The 23327-nt window shown below is 38.7% G+C and overlaps 1 protein-coding gene and 1 pseudogene across 1 annotated transcript in view; one reads left to right on the top strand and one right to left on the bottom strand.

The window, feature by feature from the left end:
* Window positions 1-23327, top strand: part of LOC119523332 (sex comb on midleg-like protein 2) — a 114732-nt gene that overhangs the window by 26831 nt on the left and 64574 nt on the right. The window contains exons 7-8 of the mRNA XM_037822100.1: window positions 50-138; window positions 15799-16042. Of these exons, the coding sequence (XP_037678028.1) occupies window positions 50-138; window positions 15799-16042 (333 nt within the window). The remainder of the gene's footprint in view (window positions 1-49; window positions 139-15798; window positions 16043-23327) is intronic.
* On the bottom strand, window positions 13262-14402 carry LOC119523219 (annotated as a pseudogene).

Here is a 23327-nt window from a genome sequence, read left to right as displayed (position 1 = left end):
TATCACAGGGTGGTTTTTTTCATGATATCTTACTTATTTTATAAAATAGGGTACCAGATGAATGTGTCATCTTGGCCAATGTTTCTTTTACGAACCCTAAGTGGATCTGAGATGGCACCTGCAGCATTGTTTAAGCAGGTAAGACATATGTTATAAAAAGCTTCCATCACCTGGGCCATGATTTATTGTTTTAATGGGGATGCTTACATGCTCTGTCTTCTCTGACATGGAAAAGCAAAAAATGCTTTTTAAATTACTGGATGGGCAAGACTTTTTATAAAAAGACTCAATTATGATCACCTACTAGTCAAAATGAATTAGTACCCTCTTTCTTGATTTTCAATATGAAAGGAATGCTCAACTGAAAGCAAGTGTTTGCTGCTATTTTTTATTTAACATTGGAGGTGAAGCTTCCTCTCATTTTGCTTTGTTAGTAATCCCTTCATGTGTGATGTGGGAGAAAATGATGGGCCAAAAAGCCACTTGAAAATTAATTGGAATGGTTTGGTTTCAGAAGAAAAAAGAATATTAAAAAAAGTTATCAGAAAGAAATAAGGAAATATTTGCTATGAAAAAAGGAAAAAAAATCCAAAAATAGTTTATACTGTTGAGAAAATATTGACAAGAATACATTATGTTAAGAAACAATGGATAAAAGCCAAGTTTTAGTTAAATTATGGGTCAAAGTATTTCTTTTTCATCCTCTCTTCCTGATTGTTTTTTTTTTTTTTTTAATTTTTATTGGGATTGTTCAGATACCATACAATTATCCAAAGATCCAAAGTGTACAATCAATTGCCCCTGGTACCCTCATACAGCTGCGCATCCATCACCACACTTAATTTTTGTTCAGTTTTTAGAAGCTTTTCATTACTCCAGACAAGAAATAAAGTGAAAGATGAAAAAAGAAAAAAAGAAAAGGAAACTCAAATCCTCCCATATCCCTAACCAACCCCCCTCAATTGTTGACTCGTAGTGTTGGTATAGTACATTTGTTACTGTTTATGAAAAAATGTTGAAATACTACTAACTGTAGTATATAGTTTGCAATAGGTATATATTTCTTCCCTATATGCTCCTCTATTAACTTCTAATTGTATTGTCATACATTTGTTCTAGTTCATGGAAGAGATTTCTAATATTTGTACAGTTAATCATGGACATTGCACACCATAGGATTCAGTTTTATACATTCCCATCTTTTGATCTCCAACTTTCCTTCTGGTGACATATATGGCTCTGAGCTTCCACTTTCCACCTCATTCAGGCACCATTTGGCACTGTTAAGTTATTCTCACATCTTGCTACCGACACCTCTGTTCATTTCCAGACATTTAAGTTCATCCTAGTTGAACATTCTGCTCATACTAAGCAACCGCTCCCCACTCTTAAGCCTCGTCCTATATCTTGGTACCTTATATTTCATGTCTGTGAGTTTATATATTATAATTAGTTCTTATCAGTGAGACCCTGCAATATTTGTCTGGCTTATTTCACTCAGTATATTGCCCTCAAGGTTTTGTCATCAACCCATTTTTTTTTAATATGGTTTTGTTCACACACCGTACATTCCATCCTAAGTAAATAATCAGTGGTTCTTTGTATGGTCATATATTTATGTGTTCACCACCTTCACCACTATCTATATAAGGGCATCTACATTTCTCCATGCTGTATCCATTTCTTGGATAGTGCCAAAGGAAGCCATTCAGCAGCTGCTGTTTTTCCCCCCCAGCACATACACTAATTTGCTTTGGGAGAAGTGTCTGCCTTCTGACCCTGGTCCCTAGCCTCCTGTGATGAGTCTGTGATTAATTGCTCTGAGCTGTTGCATTAATGAATAAGGCATCATGTCCTTATTCCCCTCTTCTTGAAAACCAAGTCCTCACTCACAGGAAAAAAAAATGACAGCTAGGAAGCAGCAAAAGGAAAAATAACCTTAAATCAAAGCAGAGTAAAGAGTCAGACAACACCACCAATGTCAAGTGTCTAACATGCCTCCCCATCCCCCCCTCTTATCTGCATTTACCTTGGTATATTGCCTTTGTTACATTAAAAGAAGCATAATACAATGATTCTGTTAGTTGCAGTCTCTAGTTTACATTGATTGCATCCCTCCCCCAATGCCTCCCCATTTCTAACACCTTACAAGGTTGACATTGCTTGTTCTCCCTTGTAAAAGAACATATTTGTACATTTTATCACAATTGTTGAACACTCTAGATTTCACCAAGTTACACATTCCCAGTCTTTATCTTTCCCCCTTTCTTCTGGTGTCTCACATGCTCCCAACCTTCCTCTCTCAACCGTATTCATAGTTATCTTTGTTCTGTGTACTTACATTGCTGTGTTACCATCTCCCAAAATTGTGTTCCAAACCACATACCCCTGTCTTCTCCTGTCACTCTGTAGTGATCCCTTTAGTATTTCCTGTAGGGCGGGTGTCTTGTTCACAAAGTCTCTCTTTGTCTGTTTGTCAGAAAATATTTTGAGCTCTCCCTCATATTTGAAGGACAGCTTTGCTGGATATAGGATTCTTGGTTAGCGGTTTTCCTCTTTCAGTATCTTAAATATATCACACCACTTCCTTCTTGTTTCCATGGTTTCTGCTGAGAGATTCGCACATAGTCTTATTAAGCTTCCCTTGTATGTAATGGATTGCTTTTCTCTTGCTGCTTTCAGGATTCTCTCTTTGTCTTTGACATTTGATAATGTGATTATTAAGTGTCTTGGCGTAGGCCTATTCAGATCTATTCTGTTTGGAGTATGCTGCGCTTCTTGGATCTGTAATTTTATGTGTTTCATAAGAGATGGGAAATTTTCATTAATTATTTCCTCTATTATTGCTTCTGCCCCTTTTCCCTTCTCTTCTCCTTCTGGGACACCAATGATACGTATGTTCTTGTACTTTGTTTCATCTTTAAGTTCCCGGAGACATTGCTCATATTTTTTCATTCTTTTGTCCATCTGCTCCTTTGCGTATAGGCTTTCAGGTGTTTTGTTCTCCAGTTCCTGAGTGTTTTCTTCTGCCTCTTGAGATCTGCTGTTGTATGTTTCCATTGTGTCTTTCATCTCTTGTGTTGTGCCTTTCATTTCCATAGATTCTACTAGTTGTTTTTTTGAACTTTTGATTTCTGCCTTATGTATGCCCAGTGTTTTCTTTACAGCCTCTATCTCTTTTGCGATATCTTCTCTAAACTTTTTGAATTGATTTAGCATTAGTTGTTTAAATTCCTGTATCTCAGTTGAAGTGTATATTTGTTCCTTTGACTGGGCCATAACTTTGTTTTTCTTAGTGTAGATTGTAATTTTCTGTTGTCTAGGCATGGTTTCCTTGGTTATCCCAATCAGGTTTTCCCAGACCAGAGCAGGCTCAGGTCCCAGAGGGAAGAAATATTCAGTATCTGGTTTCCCTGAGGGTGTCTCTTAGAAAATTGGTTCCTGTGATGCCTCAGGTCACTGTGTTTTTCTGCCCAGCAGGTGGTGCCTGTTAGCCTATAAGTCTTGACTGGTGTGAGGAGGTATGGCTGTGTTCCCCCAGGCTCTGGGGTCTGGTTCTGAATGGAAAGGGCCCACCCCTTTCCTCTTAGAGAAGATAGACCCCCTAGGGGGAGGTCATTAGCATTTCAGTGGTCTCTCTCTCTGCTTGTGCTTTCTCCACCCTTCTTTGAGTCACAGCACTGGGAACTGTAATGGCTGGGGCTTTCTCCACTGAGCAGAAAAAGAAACAGATAGTCCCTTTCAGACCTAGTCCAAGGCAACCCTCCGGCTCTCCAAGGTCAGTCGTCACCCAAAGCCTCTGTCTGTTTTTTGGGGATTCATGCCTATAGTGAGCAGTTCACACTCCCTACTTAAAACCCCAGTTCGAGCTCAGCTGAGCTACATTTACTTGCTGGGAGAGAGCTTCTCTCTGGCACCACTAGGCTTTGCAGCTTGGGCTATGGGGGAGGGGGCCTCACAACTTGGATCCGCAGGTTTTACTTACAGATTTTATGCTGTGTTCTTGGGCATTCCTCCCAATTCAGGTTGGTGTATGATGAGTGGACGGTCTCGTTTGTCCCCCCGCAGTTATTCTGGATTATTTACTAGTTGTTTCTGGTTTTTTTTAGTTGTTCCAGGGGGACTACTTAGCTTCCACTCCTCTCTATGCCGCCATCTTCCCTCCCAGCCCTGATTGTTTTTCAGTCACTAAAATTTTATCACAGCTATTCATATTGGGAATGGTAAAAATTACTTTTAGTTGTAAAAAATTTTTTGAAGAAAATGAAAGACCTAAGGATGAGAAACATCAATTAATATGACTCCTGCATTGAAAAGAAAATAAATTCTTTAAGTGCAGTTTTGAGTAGCATGAATGCTGGAAATGGGCTTGCCCTACCACAGAGGGACATAGGCAAGTGCAAGTCTTTTAGCCAATGTGTAAAACACATGTGAACATAGCTAATTAAAATAAGATGTTTAGCAGTAGTCTTTATTAGACACCTATTGGCTTGGGCTGTGGTTTTAGGAAAGCTATTAGATTGTACTTTTCAGATTGTTTTATCACTTAGTTGCATGCCACATGTCATACACAGTATCAATTTTTTTTCATTTTAAAAATTATAAAAGTAATTAATGTTTACATGTGTGTAGGGGGAGGAATCAAACTATATACACTTAGCTAAAGTGAAAAATGAGTCTCCCTTTACCCTATCCATTCCTGCATTCTACTCTTCTCTCCAAATGTAAGTTTTATTTGTATTCTTCCAGGCTATTTTCTGTGCATTTACAAACATATATGGGCTTTTGTTTTCTTAAATGTAAATGGGAATATATTATAGATATTGTTCTGTGATTTATTTTGTTCCCTAAAAGATATATTTTGGAAATAGTGCCATTTTATTTCATATATATTTCACAGATTGTATTTTGCTCTTCTGTAATATGGATTATCAGAATGGATTTAACCCCTCCCTAAGAATGGATGTTTAGGTTGATGCCATATTCTTGCACACATCAGTTCTACAGTGAACATTCTTTTTTAGAGCTTAGTGTGTAAGTGTGAATTTTTCTGTTATTGGGTCAAAGGGAATGCATAACTGTTAAATTCCTTCCCAAAATGGCTGTTCCAAGCTATGCACCACCATTAGTGTATAGAAATGTTCATATCCTAAAATTTTCACTAACATTGAATATTATCAATCTGTTAAAATTTTGTGAGTCTTTTTTTTGGGAATAGGGATGGTATCCCTGATTACCAGGGACATTGAACTTTCTAAATGTGTTTAATGGTCTTTTTTTCCCCCTGAGAATTCCCTGATTCTAGAGTCTGACTCCATGAGTTTGCTTTTTCTAATTATTTAACATCAGTGAGATCATACAATTTTTGTTCTTTTGTGTCTGGCTTATTTCATGTGGCATAATGTCTTCAAGGTTCATCGATGTTGCATGTATTAGGACTTGATTCCTTTTTATGGCTGAATAATATTCCATTTTATGTATATACCACATTTTGTTTATCCATTCTTCAGTTGATGGACACTTGGGTTGCTTCCACATTTTAGCACTTGTGAATAGTCTCGCACGAATAGCGCTTTGCAAATATCTGTTTGAGTCCCTGCTTTTCATTCTTTTGGGTATATACCTAATAGTGGGATTGCCAAGTCATATGGTAATTCTATATTTAACTTTCTGAGGAACTGCCCAACTGTCTTCCACAGTGGTTGTATCATTTTACATTGCCACCAGCAATGAATGAGTGTTCCTATTTTTCCGCATTCTCTCCAACACTTATAATTTTCCGATTTTTTAATAGCAGCCATTCTAACGGGTGTGAAATGGTTTCTCCTTGTGGTTTTGATGTGCATTTCCCTGATGGCCAATGTATATTCTGTCCATTTGTGCATCTTCTTTGGAGAGGTGACTATTCAAATCTTCTGCCCATTTTTTAAATTAAGTTGTTTGTCTTTTTGTTGTTGAGTCGAGGGATTTCTTTTTATATTCTGAATGTTTAACCTTTATCAGATATGTGTTTTCCAAATATTTTCTCTCATTGTGTAGGTTGTCGTTTTACTTTCATAATAAAGTTCTTTAAGGCACAAAAGTTTTTAATTTTGATGAGGTACCATTTATCTATGTTTTCTTTTGTTGCTTGTGTTTTGGGTGTAAAGTCTAAGAAACCACTGCCTAACACAAGATCCTGAAGATGCTTCCCTGTGTTTTCTGGTCTTTACCGTAATTTACCAGCTTCTTCCTCCTACTCTTCCGTTGATGCTGTTCAGTGTTCTACTGACCTCTGGAGTTTGAAAATAGTTGTTTCAGACAGTTCAGCTTGCAACATTTTAGCCACGCTCACCCTCTTGCTGTTCCTTGAACATTTCAGACTTGTTCCTGTTGTAGGGCCTTGGCCCTGGATGTTTCCTCTCTGCCTGGAACACTCTGTAGATATCTGTATGGTTAAAGATCACCTCCTTTGTGTTTTTTCTCATATGTCACCTTCCATTAAGAGGACTTGTCCTGAATACCCTATTTAATAAAATTGCATAGTCCCTCCCCAACATTGCTCTCTAGATCCCCTTACTCTGCACTTTTCTCTTTTTGTTTTTGTTTTTGCATAGTGCTTACCACTTCTAACATAGTGTTTATTTTACTTATTTATTTGGTTATTTTCTGTCTTTCCTCTCTAGCATGTAAGCACCACAAGAGTAGTAATTTTGTCTATTCTGCTAATTAATATACCTCAAGAACAAGTATTATCTGGCACATAGTAGGCATTCAGTAAATATTTGTAAATGAATAAATGCAGGTTAAAGTACTAGAATTTTTAATGAGGTCTAAGAAGTTGTTGACTAAAAGTAAGGAGTAGTAGTTAAGGATAGGAGTTTGTGGTCAGAGATTGACCCTGGGAATACAACAGTAAACAGAGCAGTCAAAAAAATCCCTGCCTTTAGTTGGAGAAATAGATAATAAGCCATGCTAAACAAATAAAATGTATATTATGCTTAATAGTTGTAAATTCTAAGGAGAATATAAAACAGGGAGGGAGGTTGACTTTTTGATAGGATGGCAAGGAGGACCTCACTGAGATGGTGCCATTTGAGTGAAGATCTCTCAGAAGGAAGTTTGGAAAGAATGAATCATGAGGCTATAATAGTAAGAATATTCCAGGCAGAGGAGTAATGCAGATAATGTTGAGACTGGCTTCAGGTTTGGTGGGATATGGAAGGAAATGGCCTTTAGGGAGAACCATATTGCAGGTAAGCAAGGAGGGAGGTTTAAAGAGTATTCTTTAATAGCCACCTTCTAGAGTAGAATCATTTTTTCTCACAGGAAAAGAAAAGGGATTGATCCCTTATTTATTTAATTATCCTTTGTTTATTTTGTTTTTTTTTCATATTTTATCATTGTGTTCAGGAAATCACTAACGAGCTTATGATCATGGGAATGTTCATAGAGAACAAACAATTCTTTAAAAACATATTTAAGAGCAACTTTATATCATTGCCTTTCATGGACAGCGGAGGGAACTATTTTGCCAGTTATCTAAATCTAGAGGTAGCTTGTTTTGAGATAAAGCCCGTTCATTTACTATGATTGGAAAAAAAGAGCAGTTCCTTTGTTTTTTTGTTTGTTTAAAATAAAAATTAGTTTTCTTCCAGGGCTCTGTTTATATTTATTTATATGGCTATATTAATGTAAGTAAATTCAATAGAGTATTCATTAAATTTAGAATATTAAATTATGAATAGTATGAAAATCTTCAGAGAATAAATGGCATTTTGTTCATAATCATTTTCTGTTTTTTTTCCTCATTTGCCAGCTAATAGTGCTCTTGATCACATACTGTCATATTGTGATATCTTTTTAGGTTATACATTTGAATCGTGAAATGAGTTCTGTTTCTCTGCTCATTCCTGTCTTTTAATTATGTTTAGTAGCAGAAAATATATATTGCCATTTGAACTTCGTTTACTTGTTACAGAAAGTTTCACCCTTCCTCTATTATATGACAGTGTAAGGTCCTGGGATCCTTATGTGTGCCTTGAATGTTTTCTGCATTCTGTTGAGTGTCTAGCACAAATTTGTCAACTGCCTTGGTTATCTTTTGTAAGATCCTGTCCCCCTTTTTTCTTCTTAACAGTTAATTGACCTTCAGCCCCTTCATGAAGTCCCAATATCCAAACTCTGCTGCTTACTTGCTAGCTATTTATTTTTCCATACTTTGATCTTTGATCAAGCTAACTTTTGTCTTCCCGATTTTCAGGGTGATTTTTAAGAATCAAATTAAGAATATGTAAGTAAAAAGACTTTGATAGGTAATAATTAAGGAGTTTTCAAGTTTAGCAGTGGGCAATAGATGGGTGAGTGAGTTGTAGTAAAGTATTCTTGGTGCCATAAAGGAAGTCTGTGGAGGCCTGGCAGGGGCACAGAGGAAGGGGAGTGATCAGGAAATCTTCATAGAGGTGGTGATTATGCCCCATCAGCAGACACGTATGGTGCCTTCGATGTATGATACTGTGCTGGTGCAAGAACTGACAGAGGGAGCAAGGCAGGCCACATCTCTGTCCTCCTGGTACCCATAGTCTACTGGGGAAGACATACATTGAACACTTAATTCAATAATTGTAAGAGTGCAAAGAGTAACAGTGGAAATGATGAGATGGATTTTAAGGGACATTTAAAAGGGGAACCAACCTACCAGATATGTTTTTTTTCTTTTTTTTTTATTGAAATATATTCACATGCCATACAATCATCCAAAGTGAAAAATAATTGTTCATAGTATCATCATACAGTTGTGCATTCATCACCACAATCAATTTTTGAACATTTTCATTACTCAAAAAAATAAAAATAATAAAAATAAAAGTAAAAAGAACACCCAAAACATCCCATACCCCTCCTCTCCCTATTATGCATTTACTTTTTGTCCCCATTTTTCTACTCATTTGTCCATACACTGGGTAAAGGGAGTGTGAGCCATAAGGTTTTCACAATCATACAGTCACATCATATAAGCCTTTAAGAATCAAGGATACTGGGTTGCAGTTCCACAGTTTCAGATATTTCCTTCTAACTATTCAAATAAACTAAAAACTAAAAAGGCTATCTATATAACGCAAAAGAGTTACCTCCAGGATGAATCTAGACTCCATTTGAAATCTCTCAGCCACTGAAAACTTTATTTTGTTTCATTTCACTTCCCCCTTTTGGTACAGAAGGCTTTCTCAATCGCATGATACAGGGTCCAGGCTCATTCCTGGGAGTGACGTCCCATGTTGCCAGGGAGTCATGTCCCACGTAGTCGGGAGAGCAGTGAGTTTACTTGCTGAGTTGGCTTAGAGAGAGAGGCTACATCTGAGCAACAAAAGAGGTTCTCTGGGAGGTGACTCTTAGGCACAATTATGAGTAGACTTAGCTTCTCCTTTGCAGGAATACATTTCATAAGGACAAGCCCCAAGATCGAGGTCTCAGCCTACTAAGCTGGTAGACCCCAAAACTTGGGAGAATATCAGGAATTCCCCAGGTTGGGAAGTTTAATATTTCCACATTTTCCCCCAGTCCCTCAAAGGAGCTTTGCAAACACTTTTTATTCTCTGCCAAAATTACTCTGGGTTGTATCGGAGCTTCATGCTAACCTGTACAAACCAACCAAATCTCACTCCCTATTCAAGGTTACATGTAATTGTGGTGTTTGAGTAAACTGACCATATAAGTTAAATTATATAGTGTGCTACAGAAAATACAGATTTTGCACCAAATAAACATCTCTTCCTTTGGTCCCACACAGAAGCCAAAGTTGTAAACACAGTTGATATCATCCTCTACCCTTTAGTCTGATCTACCCCAATCTCAGCCAAGTCCATTTCGTTCATATCTCCAATCCAAGTGTGATCTCTTTTTCAGCCTCTTTGACAGTTGATTCATGGGGCAATGCCAACACTCACAGCTGCCAAGCTCTGGCTCTGAGTCCCAGGCGCTGCACAGACACCGAAGCTCCAGGGACCAACCACATCATACACAAACAGCTCCACATCTCAAAATTTAGAAATAATGGTTACAACTCATGAACAGATGTGACTGCTGTAAGAGCTTACAATCTAGGAACCTTTACAGCTTTTCGCTGATAACCCATGCTCCCAGATTCATTTCTCAGAGTTTGCACATTATTATTAGTCCATTATCAGTGAGGCGTTATAATGTTTGTCTTTTCATTTCTGGCTTATTTCACTTAACCTAACTGTCCTCACGGTCAGTTCACCTGGTTGCATTCCTCACAATTTCATTCCTTCTTGCTGCTCCCTCATGCAAAAACATCCTTATATTTGCACATTTAATCACACTCATTGACCACTCTAGGTTTCATTAAGTTACACAGTCTTTATCTTCTATCTTTCCTTCTGATGTCATACATACCCTAACCTTCCTCTTTCAGCTGTATTCACAGTCATCTTTTTTTCAGTGTACTTACAATATTGTGCTACCATCACACAGTTTTGTGCTATCCATTTATGGATCCATATGATGAATCCTCTAGAACATTCTATACTCCTTCAACATCAAATGCCCTGTCTCTGCCCTCTTTCTATCTCTTGATATCTTCATTTCTACACTCTTCTCCAAACCTCTCCTGTCTTTTCCTATCTGTCTGTAGCACTCCCTTTAGTATTTCTTGAACAGGAGGTCTCCTGTTCATGAACTCTCTCAGTATCTGTTTATCTGTAAATATTTTAAACTCTCCCTCACTTTTGAAGGGCACTTTTGCTGGCATATAAGATTCTTGGTTGGCAGTTTTTCTCTTTCAGTATCTTGAATATATCATTCCACTGCCCTCTCTCCTCCTTGGTTTCTGCTGAGAGATCCCACTTAGTCTTATCGAGCTTCCCTTGTATGTGATGGATTACTTTTCTCTTTCTGCTTTCAGAATTCTCTTTGTCTTTGATATTTGAAAATCTGATTAGTAAGTGTCTTGGAGTAGGTCTATTTGGATCAATTCTGTTTGGGGTATGCTGTGATTCTTGGACTTGTAATTTTATGTCTTTCATAAGAGTTGGGAAATTTTCATTATTTCCTCTGTTATTCTTTCCACCACTTTTCCCTTCTCTTCTCCTTCTGGGACACCTATAACACATATATTCATGCACTTCATGTTGTCATTCAGTTCCCTGAGACACTGCTCATATTTTTTCATTCTTTTCCCTATCTGTTCCTTTTGTGTGCAGGATTCAGATGTGCTGTCCTCCAGCTCACTTATCCTCTCTTCTGCCTCTCTAAGTCTGCTGTTGTATGTCTCCATTGTGTTTTTCATCTCTTCTGTTGTGCCTTTCATTCCCATAAGTTCTGCCATTTGTTTTTTCAAGCCTATGAATTCTTTCTTATGATCACCCAGTGTCTTCTTTATATCCTTCATCTCTTTTGTCACATTCTCGCTCAACTCGTTGATTTGATTTAAAAGGTTTGAACGTCTATAATTAGTTGTTTCAACTCCTGAATCTCAGTTGAGGTGTTGGTTTCTTCCTTTGACTGGGCCATATCTTCCTGTTTCCTGATGTGGCCCATGATTTTTTGCTGTCTAGGCATCTGATTTTCTTGATTCTGGAGGTTGTTTTCTCTCTTTTGCCTAAGGTTTTCTTGTTGTTGGTCTTTGATCTCTTATCTTTTCTTTGTTTTTCTCCCTGGCCAGTTGTCAGATTGGCTCTGCCCCCTAGTCTTCCCCCCAACATCAGGCGCCCACTGTGGCCTGCCACAGGGGATGGGAGGTAGGCACTTGGCACCCCAGCAAATTCACTGTGTGTGGTACTATAGATCTGCTGGCTTCCAGTGGTGTTCTATTTTTCACCGGCTAGCAAGACCTGGGTTTGTTTTGGAGCCCTGCTTTAACAGTTGTTTTCTTAGCCAAAACAGGGTTGGGTTTCCATACAGGGTGTGTAGATCAGCTCCTGTGCTACTAAGAAAGGATCTGACACATCTTTTTAAAAGTATTTTACTTCCCTTGCCCTTTCCGGACTATTCAGCAGATGGCGCTGTTTGATAACTTAATTGTCCTCAGAGGCTGCTTTGCCTCGGAGCAGTCTGTGTCTGACCCAGCAGGGCTGAAACTGTGGAATTCCTATGCCCTCACTTTGCCAGCCAAACTCTGGCTTGATGTGGGGCTACACCTGTGGCTGGGTACTCCCTCAGCTGACACAGTACTCCAGCTGTCTCCAAGGCAAGGAAATGGCTGCCGGCTGCTGCTTCCCTCAAGGGTGGGGAAAGGGCTTTCAGACCCAGGGCTGGAAACAGTCTCTGTCTACATTGTCTTAGTCTCTTTGTCCCTCGCTGATCTGGGCCTTGAAATGCCCTCCCCTGTCCACCAGGTCTTCAAACAGTGAGGGTATTTTTCACTGCTGTGAGAGATTTTAAAATCTATATCCCTGGTGGGAGGGGTCCTGTCTGCTGATTCTGTGCCTTTCCCACATGGAGACAGTGAGGGGGAGGGGAGGGGACCGGCTGGTCTGGGACGGAAGATTCCTGTCTGATATTTCTTCTCTTTCTTCAGTTCTGCATTTGTATGGTCTTTCTCCAGTCTGTATCCTCTTCCAGAGTTTCAAAGAGTTCAGAATTGTCTTTTTTTAAAATTTTCATTGAATCTCTGGAGAGAAGTTTTCAGTAGCTGTTTACATTGCCGTGTTGATGACATCACTCCCCAGATATGTTTTTTAATTATGTTTTGGTGAAAGAATTACTTGAAAGCTTATTTACTGTTCTTCAGGTGATTCCTTGGTTCATTTATTTTCTTTAAAAATGCTTGCCAATTGTGCTAGACATAATATGAATAGGATGTAGTACTTGCTTTTAACAGTCTCTTAGTCTGATAGAGGACTGAATACATTTCCACAGTGGTTTCACAAATGAAGGTGAGAGCAACTGTGTTTGAGAAGGACAGAGGAGTAGGCAGGGGTTGGTTAGGAAAACCTTCAGAGAGGTCAGGAGAGCTGGGATTTGAAGAGAATTAGTTGGGAGTCAACTTGGCAGATGATGAGGTTTGTTGTTCCGATGAGTTGGCTCTGAGATAGACTGCCTATGTTTAAATTCCAGCTCTGATACTTCTTAGTCAACGGTGCCTCAGTTTTCTCATCTATAAATTGGGAATAATGATTGTACTGAACTTCTAGGGTTGTTGAGAGTATTAAATGAATATATGTGGAATGCTTAAAACAGTGCCTGGCACATAGAAACAATTCAAGTTTAACTTTTTTTTTGGTTAAATAATCCTTTATTGAATTATTTTCCTTTGTAGTTCTTAACTATCTGGGCATTCCATGGTACTACTGTTAATGTCGTCTATGACATCATGAGGTTGGTAGCCATCAATATTGTAGCCTGCAGATGGGGCATTTCCCAGAATCTTCTTAATGGTTTCAGAGAGTTCTCTTGCCAAAAATCGATGCTGCATCTGTCGGGCAATGTTGACAGTCTCATCAAAAGTGATGTTTCTACTGTGCTTAATGTTTGCTTTCTGTTTCTGGGTGGTTCATTGAAGACTTTGATTAGGGCTGATGCAGGAGGTACCACATCAATCAGGGCCTGTCTGTTCTGAATGGTCAGTTTCACTGTAATCTTTAGACCCTTCCTGTCACCAGTTGCCTTGGCGATGTTGTCACCAATCTGTTTTGGAGACAGACCCAGGGGGTTGGTCTTGGGGGCCATGGCAGATGTGGCACTGATTTCCTTACCAGGTCACCTCAGGTACAAGATTTTGATGTCATTGGTATCAAACTTGGCAGCAGAGGCGGTTGGTGCCAGATGATCCCAGATGCAGGATGACCAAAGAAAGTTGTGCCTTGGCCTTCTCCGAGCTGAGAGCTGAAGGTTAAGTATTAATGTTATTATTCTAGAGATCTGGGGGGTAGAATTGGTGGGTGTGGTTTTTGATTGAATGTGGGAAGTAAGTAAAAAGAATGAGTCTAGAGTAGTGGTTCTTATCCTTGGATGCACATTAGAATTACCTGGGGAATTAAAGCATGCTGATGTCTGGGTGCTGCCCCAGACTATTTCAGTCAGCATCTCTGGCCAGTGTAGCCCCAGGTGATAATAAAGTGCAGTAGGACTGAAAACCACTGGTCTAGGACTGTTTCCAGGCTTCTGGCTTGGGTGAGTAGGTTGCTGATAGTGCCATTTACTAGGATGAAGAGCAGACTGAAAAAAAAGATGGTGGTTTTAGAATAGCACCTGGGCTTTCCAAGAATCCTGTTAGCATTTATATACTTTAACTTTTTTGCTATTAAGGAGTAAATTTTTAATATTAGTTTCAGGATTGGATATAATAAATGACCCCAGACTGTATGACTTTCATGTTTTTGCATTGCATTTTATACTTTAAGTTTCTTTTCAGATACTATCTGCTACTGTACCTTCTCTTTGTACTTATCAATATACCCCATAATTTTCAATATACCTATAATTTCCATATTGATTAGGTTTGTCTGACTCCCTCTTCTAAAAGTTACTATCAATTATTCCCTCCTAACCACTACAACCACCACTGCTGGAATGTGAGCTACACCAGCGCAGGGATTTTTTTTTTTTTCATTTTTTATTGTGAAGTATAACATATATACAGAAAAGTGATAACTTTCAAAGTACAATTTAACAAGTAGTTAGCAAATTTCAAAGAATGTTATGTGTCACAGTTCCACAATTTCAGTTATTTCCTTATTGTGAAATATAACATATATACATAAATGTGATAACTTTCAAAGTATGATTTGATAAGTAGCTATAGAGCAAATTTCAGAGTGTTCCACCATTTCAGTTATTTCCTTCTAGATATTCTAATACTCTAGAAATTTAAAAAATATTTATATAAAGATTCAGTATTTGTAATCCTTTGTTAAATCCTATCTTGTGTGTTGCTACCCCTCTGTCTCATTTGATCACTGTCTCAATCTTCAGGGATATCTGGGCTGTGATCACCCTAACTTGTTGATATTGAAAAGAGTGTTGACATTATGGTGAAGGGGGATGTATCTGTTTGATGTTCTTGAAGAGGCTTTTGCCTCTGGATTTTGGAACTTATCTGGCATAGGAACACTCTGAAGGTTTTAAGTTTCTGAAAAATAAACTTAGTGATTGCAACTTTTATAGAGTCTCAGATAGGGACCTAGGTATTCTTTAGTATTTCTGGGACTATTGTTGGTTTGGGTTTGGCATACTGTGGCCATTTGGAATATCTAGCTGGAGCTTGCATAAGAGTAACCTCCAGGATAGCCTCTCCGACCCTATTTGAAATCTCGTAGTCACTGAAACCTTATTTTGTTACCTTTCTTTCCCCACTTTTGGTCAAGGAGGCACTCTCAAACCCTCAGTGCTAGGGCCTGGCTCATTCCTGGGAGTCTTGTCCCAAGTTGGCAGGGAGACTCACTACCCTGGGAGACATGTGCCACGTTGGAGGGAGGGTAACGAATTTATTTGAAGAGTTGGCCTAGACAGAGAAAGGCCACATCTGAGCAAAAAAGAGGTTCAGAGCAGGGATCTTTGATATATTTGTTCAATTAATCCTAAATTCTTGGCATATAGTAGCTAATATATATTTCTTGAGTGAATGAATGAATGACTATCAGGCTGGGTTTTTTTCCTTCCAGGTTCTTGGCTCTGTTCCAGAGCAAAAGTGAACTGTTGGAGAGCAGAGTTTCAGATCTTTGGGAACTGTTTTTCTCCATTAATTGATAATTAAACATGGAGCCATGTTTTTGGTCACTAAAGGTTGTTAGAGAATGCAGTTAGTAAATGGTTCTTAATAAATTTAAACAATGAAAACTTTTTTTAATGTTTTGATAGGAACCACCAAGGCCAGCCCTGAATAATTTTAAAGTGGGAATGAAACTCGAAGCTGTAGACAGAAAGAACCCTTATCTGATCTGCCCTGCAACTATTGGAGATGTTAAAGGAGATGCAGTTCATATCACATTTGATGGCTGGAGTGGAGCTTTTGATTATTGGTGCAAGTATGATTCTCGAGATATTTTCCCAGTTGGGTGGTGTCAACTGACAGGAGATATATTGCAACCACCAGGCAATAATGGTAAGACAATAAGTAACTACATATTCTTTTCTTTTACTGAAGTTAGATTTAACTGCTGTTGGTGACATTGTGGTTAGCATTGGCGATATTAGGACTTCATGCCCAACTGGAGCAGTGAGAGCAGTGCCCAGGCTAGAGAACTGGAGAGAAAGGAAGGCAATTATTAGAATTCTTGAGAGCAACCCTAGTATCATGTTCTGAGTTGCCAAACCACACTGGAGAAAATCGGCAAAGTTAAAAGTCACGTTTGGACCATTGAAGTCTTGGTGCTATAAGCATTTTGGGGGGTTCAGCTGCCTTTATACTTGGTATTCAATTAGAAGTTACACATGGTATTTCATTATTTGTATCTCAAAGATATTTTTTAAAAGGATCAGCATGATATATTTAAAATGATTTGGGTCCTGTTTTCAAGGTAAATTGATACTTTAATAGTCTTCAGTAAAATCTATATGTCAGTGGAAATATTCTACTCAGTGGAAGCCATTGTAGTTTTTTAGTCATCATGGTATTTTTTTTCCTGTGTTTTTTTTTTTTAATTAGAGAAGTTGTAGATTTATAGAAAAATCATGCATAAAATACAGAGTTCCCATATGCTACCCTGTTATTAACACCTTGCATTAATATGGCGCCTTTGTTTTAATTCATGAAAGAACATTTTTTCATCGTTTACAATAGGGTTCATTGTGTTATACAGTCTTATGTTTTTAAAATATTTATCCTAGTAAGATATATACAACCTAAAATTTCCTGTTTTAACCCCATTCACATGTATAATTTAGTGCTATTATTTTAGTTGTGGTATTTATCAGTATGTAACACTGTGCTTCATAAGTTGAATACTTTGATCACCTAGATATTTTCTTGCAGAGAAAAGTCATCAAAATATTGAAGGTCCTCTGGGACTCTTTCAAGGTCTTAGATATGTCTAACCTATCTTCTGTGATGGAATAACTGCTGTTCTAGTTTGCTAATGCTGCTGGAATGCAAAACACCAGAGATGGATTGGCTTTTATAAAGGGGGTTTATTTGGTCACACAGTTACAGTCTTAAGGCCATAAAGTGTCCAAGGTAACACATCAGCAATCGGGTACCTTCACTAGAGGATGGCCAGTGGTGTCTGGAAAACCTCTGTTAGCTGGGAAGGCACATGGCTGGCGTCTGCTCCAAAGTTCTGGTTTCAAAATGGCTTTCTCCCAGGATGTTCCTCTCGAGGCTGCAGTTCCTCAAAAATGTCACTCTTAGTTGCTCTTGGGGTATTTGTCCTCTCTTAGCTTCTCCGGAGCAAGAGTCTGCTTCCAATGGCTGTCTTCAAAATGTCTCTCATCTGCAGCTCCTGTGCTTTCTTCAAAGTGTCCCCCTTGGCTGTAGGGCCTCTTCAAAATGTCACTCACAGCTGCACTGAGTTCCTTCTGTTAGTCAGCTCATTTATATGGCTCCACTGATCAAGGCCCACCCTGAATGGCTGGGGCCACGCCTCCATGGAAATATCTCATCAGTTATCACCTGCAGTTGGGTGGGTCATATCTCCATGGAAACATCCAATCAAAAGGTCACACCCTAATCAAAAAGACCAATCAGTCTGCCCCACAAGATTACATCAAAGATAATGGCATTTTGGGGGACATAATACATTCAAACTGGCACAACTGCCAAAATATAACTGTGGTCTAAGCACAGAACCTAAGTATTGGCCTAAGTTTAATAGCAGTCCTGTTGTGGAGGGAGCAGAATAATCCCTGTGTGCATACTGGGGTGTATACGTATCTGGGCCAGTCTGGTAGCAGCCTGAAGGACTGACCCAGGACACTTGTCTCTGGCTCACTGTCTCAGAAATTGCCTTGAAGCTTGTAGACAGCTAGATCCATGTAAGAAATAATTATAAGAAACAATCATATTGCAGTGGCCTGGGGCAAAGGATTAACAGCTTTAAGACTTACAATATAGCTCCTTGAATGGTGGAGAGACTGTTTCATGGGGAGGAGAGGGGGCATTCAGATCCCTGTAAATAGGGGAGTTCCTAAGGCCACAAGTGCATGCTAAGGAAAGACCAGAGAGTACCCTGTGCTTTAGCCTCAGGCTGTTCTTCAAGTTCATTCGTAGGAGAGCTAAGCTTTGAAGGAGAGAACCAGCCAAAACAGACCCAATTTGCAAAGACTGTGAAAGGTGTTTTTTGCATTTGTCTTTGCTAGCTACTGGCATTCAAGGAAATCTCCATTATATAACTAGCTGAATACAAACTTAAGGAACAGACAGCTCAGGGTCTAAGTTCCACAGTTAACACATTAACACATTAAAACATTCAAATGTACAGTGTGCAAAAACAAGATTACATGTCAATAAAACAAACATAAAACAGGAAGTATTGGCCTATCCAAAGGAAGAAGAGAAAACATCAGAAACTATCAAAGAAGAATACCAGACTTTGGATATACCAAAGACTTTTTTTTTTCCTTTAAATTTTTTTTTTTTTTTTTTAAAAGGGGGTTTATTTGGTTACACATTTACAGTCTTAAGGCCATAAAGCGTCCAAGGTAACACATCAACAATCAGATACCTTCACTGGAGGATGGCCAATGGTGTCCGGAAAACCTCTGTTAGCTGGGAAGGCATGTGGCTGGCATCTGCTCCGGAGTTCTGGTTTCAAAATGGCTTTCTCCCAGGACGTTCCTCTCTAGGCTTCTTTCTAAGATGTCACTCTCAGTTGCTCTTGGGCATTTGTACTCTCTTAGCTTCTCTGGAGCAAAAGTCTGCTTTCAAAGGCTTGTCTCCAAAATGTCTCTGTAAACTGCAGTTCCTCTCTCAGCTCCTGTGCATTCTTCAAAGTGTCCCTCTTAGCTGTAGCAAGCTCCCTCCTTCTGTCTAAGCTTACATAGTGCTCCAGTAAACTAATCAAGGCCCAGAATGAATGGACAGGGCCACACCTCCATGGAAAGTATCCAATGAAAGATCTCGCCCACAGTTGAGTGATCACATCTCCACAGAAACATCCAATCAAAAGTCTCCAACCCAATCAACACCAATACGTTTCCTGCCCACACAAGACTGCATCAGAGATAACAGTGTTTTGGGGGATATAATACATCCAAACCAGAACAGTTAGATACATATTTTATTTAAATTTTGCTCCGGTTATAATGCCTTTAAAATTTTAGGTATGAGGGATACTGGTTATATTTATTATTAGAAAAACAGTTACAGCATAATTTTTAAAAAACATAATTGAGTAAGCAGGCATTCTTGCCTGCAGCCTAAACAGTGATGGCCTTGCTTTTTTATATATCACAAGTGTTAGTAATTATCCAAGCACCTCTTGGCAGGTGTGATGAGCAATCATTGTTATTACTGCTTTGATCTCTGGATGACATGGAGAAGTACCCCATTGCTTAGAGTTTTTATTATCTTTTTCATCTTTATTTTAAAATTTCAAAGTGTTATCAGAGGACAGATATAAAAGTTAAATTAAAGCAGACTTGCTCTAGTAGAGATGGGACCCAAAGTTCTCCTTCTCCTCTACTTAGAGAGTGAAAGAAAATTTGGAAATCATTCCACTTTGCTACCATGGTATTACCAAGAAGCTAAAAGAGCCATTTTGGAATATTTGGGATGAAGAATTTAAACTGAATAGCAAAATTAGCAATGGTTTTCATTATTTATGATCAATTTTTCCAAATTAAATTTCATTGTAAAACATTGGAGTCACATCATGTTTAATTTTGTAATGCCAAATTTGTATTTAAATATACTTCAGAATACATTGAGGAGAACTATTCCCAGGTTGCTGAAAATGCCCAGGTGGCTCCAAAGTAAAATCACATGAAAGAATTAAGCCAAATTATGTAAAAGGAAATTTGAGACCTGCCACACATCTAACTGTCTGAAACAGAAAAACTGCAAAGTCCAGGAGAAAAAAAATGAAACACATTAAAACAAATCTAGTAACACATTATTACAAGACTTTTATGTGTACCACATAGCTATATAGAGAAAACAACTCAGCCCCAAGCAAAACTGTTAAGGAGAGGAAGTTTCTTGGCTGCCCAGCATCCCATATTTTCATGCCTTTCTAAACCTGCCCTAGACATTCCCTGTTTTGAACTGATCCATATCTTAATGTTGCCTCCTGACCATTTGGCCTTTCAGGTCACTGCTTGCTGCACAATAATAGTTAATAATAAAAGAGATACAGTCTCAGACTGCATATACTTCAGTTATGGCAATGCTGAGAATCTCAGGCTGGGAAACATATAAATGATTCAGAAGGCTTTTCAGAGTCTCCCAATCATCCCTCCTAGGTATTGCCCCAAGTGGAGTAAAATGCTTCCTCTTACAAACAACAGAAGGAGCCTGGACTTCTGACCTTCAAAGCCCTCCACCTCCCTCTAGCCTACAAGACCAGCATCCTCCCATCCTTCCTTGCACAGACCCTCCTCCACTATAAACCCTTTCCCCGCCCTCAGTATAATGCAGATTCTGTTCTATTACTATGAGAACCTCAACCAGGATGCCCTCCCTCCTCTCTGCCCAGCCTCAGCTCCTTCCTTCTCCAGGAAGCTGCTCTGACCCTGCAGCTTGCTGAGATCTTTCCTTCTGCTGAACACACAGGCTGCACTGTCAGCAACACACCATGTTACAAACCAGTTATTTTTTCATCACTTTCCTAGCTCTAAGTATTCATGCACCCCTTCACCATTTTTTTCCACATCTATATATATACTGTTATGTTTTTGTCTTTAATATTTTCTTAAAACCAATTCCCATGTTTTTACCTAAATACATTTAATTTTATAGGAAATTTTAGATCATGACCATAATGGAAAGCCAATAACACTTTGCATAAATTGAAAATAACTGCAATATATATATACACAATAAATATAACAATCAATATAAAAAATGTTTGTTCATGTCTGCTACCTAAAATTATCTCACATAATTTGGGAAATGCTATTTTATGTTGTTGTCTCATATTGCAATTTAAATCTTATATCATGTAAGTTTTTTTTTTTATCATCATTTTATTGAGATATATTCACATACCACGCAGTCATACAAAACAAATTGTACTTTCGATTGTTTACAGTACCATTACATACTTGTACATTCATCACCTAAATCAATCACCTTCATTAGCACACACACAAAAATAACAAGAATAATAATTAGAGTGAAAAAGAGCAATTGAAGTAAAAAAGAACACTGGGTACCTTTGTCTGTTTGTTTCCTTCCCCTATTTTTCTACACATCCATCCATAAACTAGACAAAGTGGAGTGTGGTCCTTATGGCTTACCCAATCCCATTGTCACCCCTCATAAGCTACATTTTTATACAACTGTCTTCGAGATTCATGGGTTCTGGGTTGTAGTTTGATAGTTTCAGGTATCCACCACCAGCTACCCCAATTCTTTAGAACCTAAAAAGGGTTGTCCAAAGTGTGCGTAAGAGTGCCCACCAGAGTGATCTCTCGGCTCATTTTGGAATCTCTCTGCCACTGAAGCTTATTTCATTTCCTTTCACATCCCCCTTTTGGTCAAGAAGATGTTCTCCGTCCCACGATGCCGGGTCTACATTCCTCCCCGGGAGTCATATTCCACGTTGCCAGGGAGATTCACTCCCCTGGGTGTCTGGTCCCACGTAGCGGGGAGGGCAGTGATTTCACCTTTCAAGTTGGCTTAGCCAGAGAGAGAGGGCCACATCTGAGCAACAAAGAGGCATTCAGGAGGAGACTCTTAGGCACAAATATAGGGAGGCCTAGCCTCTCCTTTGCAGCCACCGTCTTCCCAAGGGTAAAACTTATGGTAGAGGGCTCAACCCATCAAACCACCAGTCCCCTATGTCTGTGGTCATGTTAGCAACCATGGAGGTGGGGTAGGCGAATACCCCTGCATTCTCCACAGGCTCCTCAAGGGGGCACTACATCTTTTTTTTTTTTTTTAACTTTCCCTTCTTTTTTAAATCAACTGTATGAAAAAAAAAGTTAAAAAGAAAACAAACATACAATAAAAGAACATTTCAAAGAGACCATAACAAGGGAGTAAGAAAAAGACAACTAACCTAAGATAACTGCTTAACTTCCAACATGTTCCTACTTTACCCCAAGAAAGTTACATAATATAGCAACATTTCTGTGAACTTGTTCCTACTATATCCATCAGAAATTAACAGACCATAGTCATTTCTGGGCATCCCCAGAACGTTAAATAGCTTATCTGTTCTTCTTGGATTATTGTTCCCCCTTCCTTAATTGCTCTCTATTGCTAGTTCCCCTACATTCTACATTATAAACCATTTGTTTTACATTTTTCAAAGTTCACATTAGTGGTAGCATATAATATTTCTCTTTTTGTGCCTGGCTTATTTCGCTCAGCATTATGTCTTCAAGGTTCATCCATGTTGTCATATGTTTCACGAGATTGTTCCTTCTTACTGCCGCGTAGTATTCCATCGTGTGTATATACCACATTTTATTTATCCACTCATCTGTTGAAGGACATTTGGGTTGTTTCCATCTCTTGGCAATTGTGAATAATGCTGCTATGAACATTGGCGTGCAGATATCTGTTCGTGTCACTGCTTTCCGATCTTCCGGGTATATACCGAGAAGTGCAATCGCTGGATCGAATGGTAGCTCTATATCTAGTTTTCTAAGGAACTGCCAGACTGACTTCCAGAGTGGCTGAACCATTATACAGTCCCACCAACAATGAATAAGAGTTCCAATTTCTCCACATCCCCTCCAGCATTTGTAGTTTCCTGTTTGTTTAATGGCAGCCTTTCTAACCGGTGTTAGATGGTATCTCATTGTGGTCTTAATTTGCATCTCTCTAATAGCTAGTGAAGCTGAACATTTTTTCATGTGTTTCTTGGCCATTTGTATTTCCTCTTCAGAGAACTGTCTTTTCATATCTTTTGCCCATTTTATAATTGGGCTGTCTGTACTATTGTCATTGAGTTGTAGGATTTCTTTGTATATGCAAGATATCAGTCTTTTGTCAGATACATGGTTTCCAAAAATTTTTTCCCATTGAGTTGGCTGCCTCTTTACCTTTTTGAGAAATTCCTTTGAGGTGCAGAAACTTCTAAGCTTGAGGAGTTCCCATTTATCTATTTTCTCTTTTGTTGCTTGTGCTTTGGGTGTAAAGTCTAGGAAGTGGCCGCCTAATACAAGGTCTTGAAGATGTTTTCCTACATTATCTTCTAGGAGTTTTATGGTACTTTCTTTTATATTGAGATCTTTGGTCCATTTTGAGTTAATTTTTGTGTAGGGGGTGAGGTAGGGGTCCT

This window comes from Choloepus didactylus, chromosome X, assembly GCF_015220235.1.
Source record: "Choloepus didactylus isolate mChoDid1 chromosome X, mChoDid1.pri, whole genome shotgun sequence".
NCBI lineage: Eukaryota > Metazoa > Chordata > Mammalia > Pilosa > Megalonychidae > Choloepus > Choloepus didactylus.
This window is presented reverse-complemented; position numbering and strand designations above follow the sequence as displayed.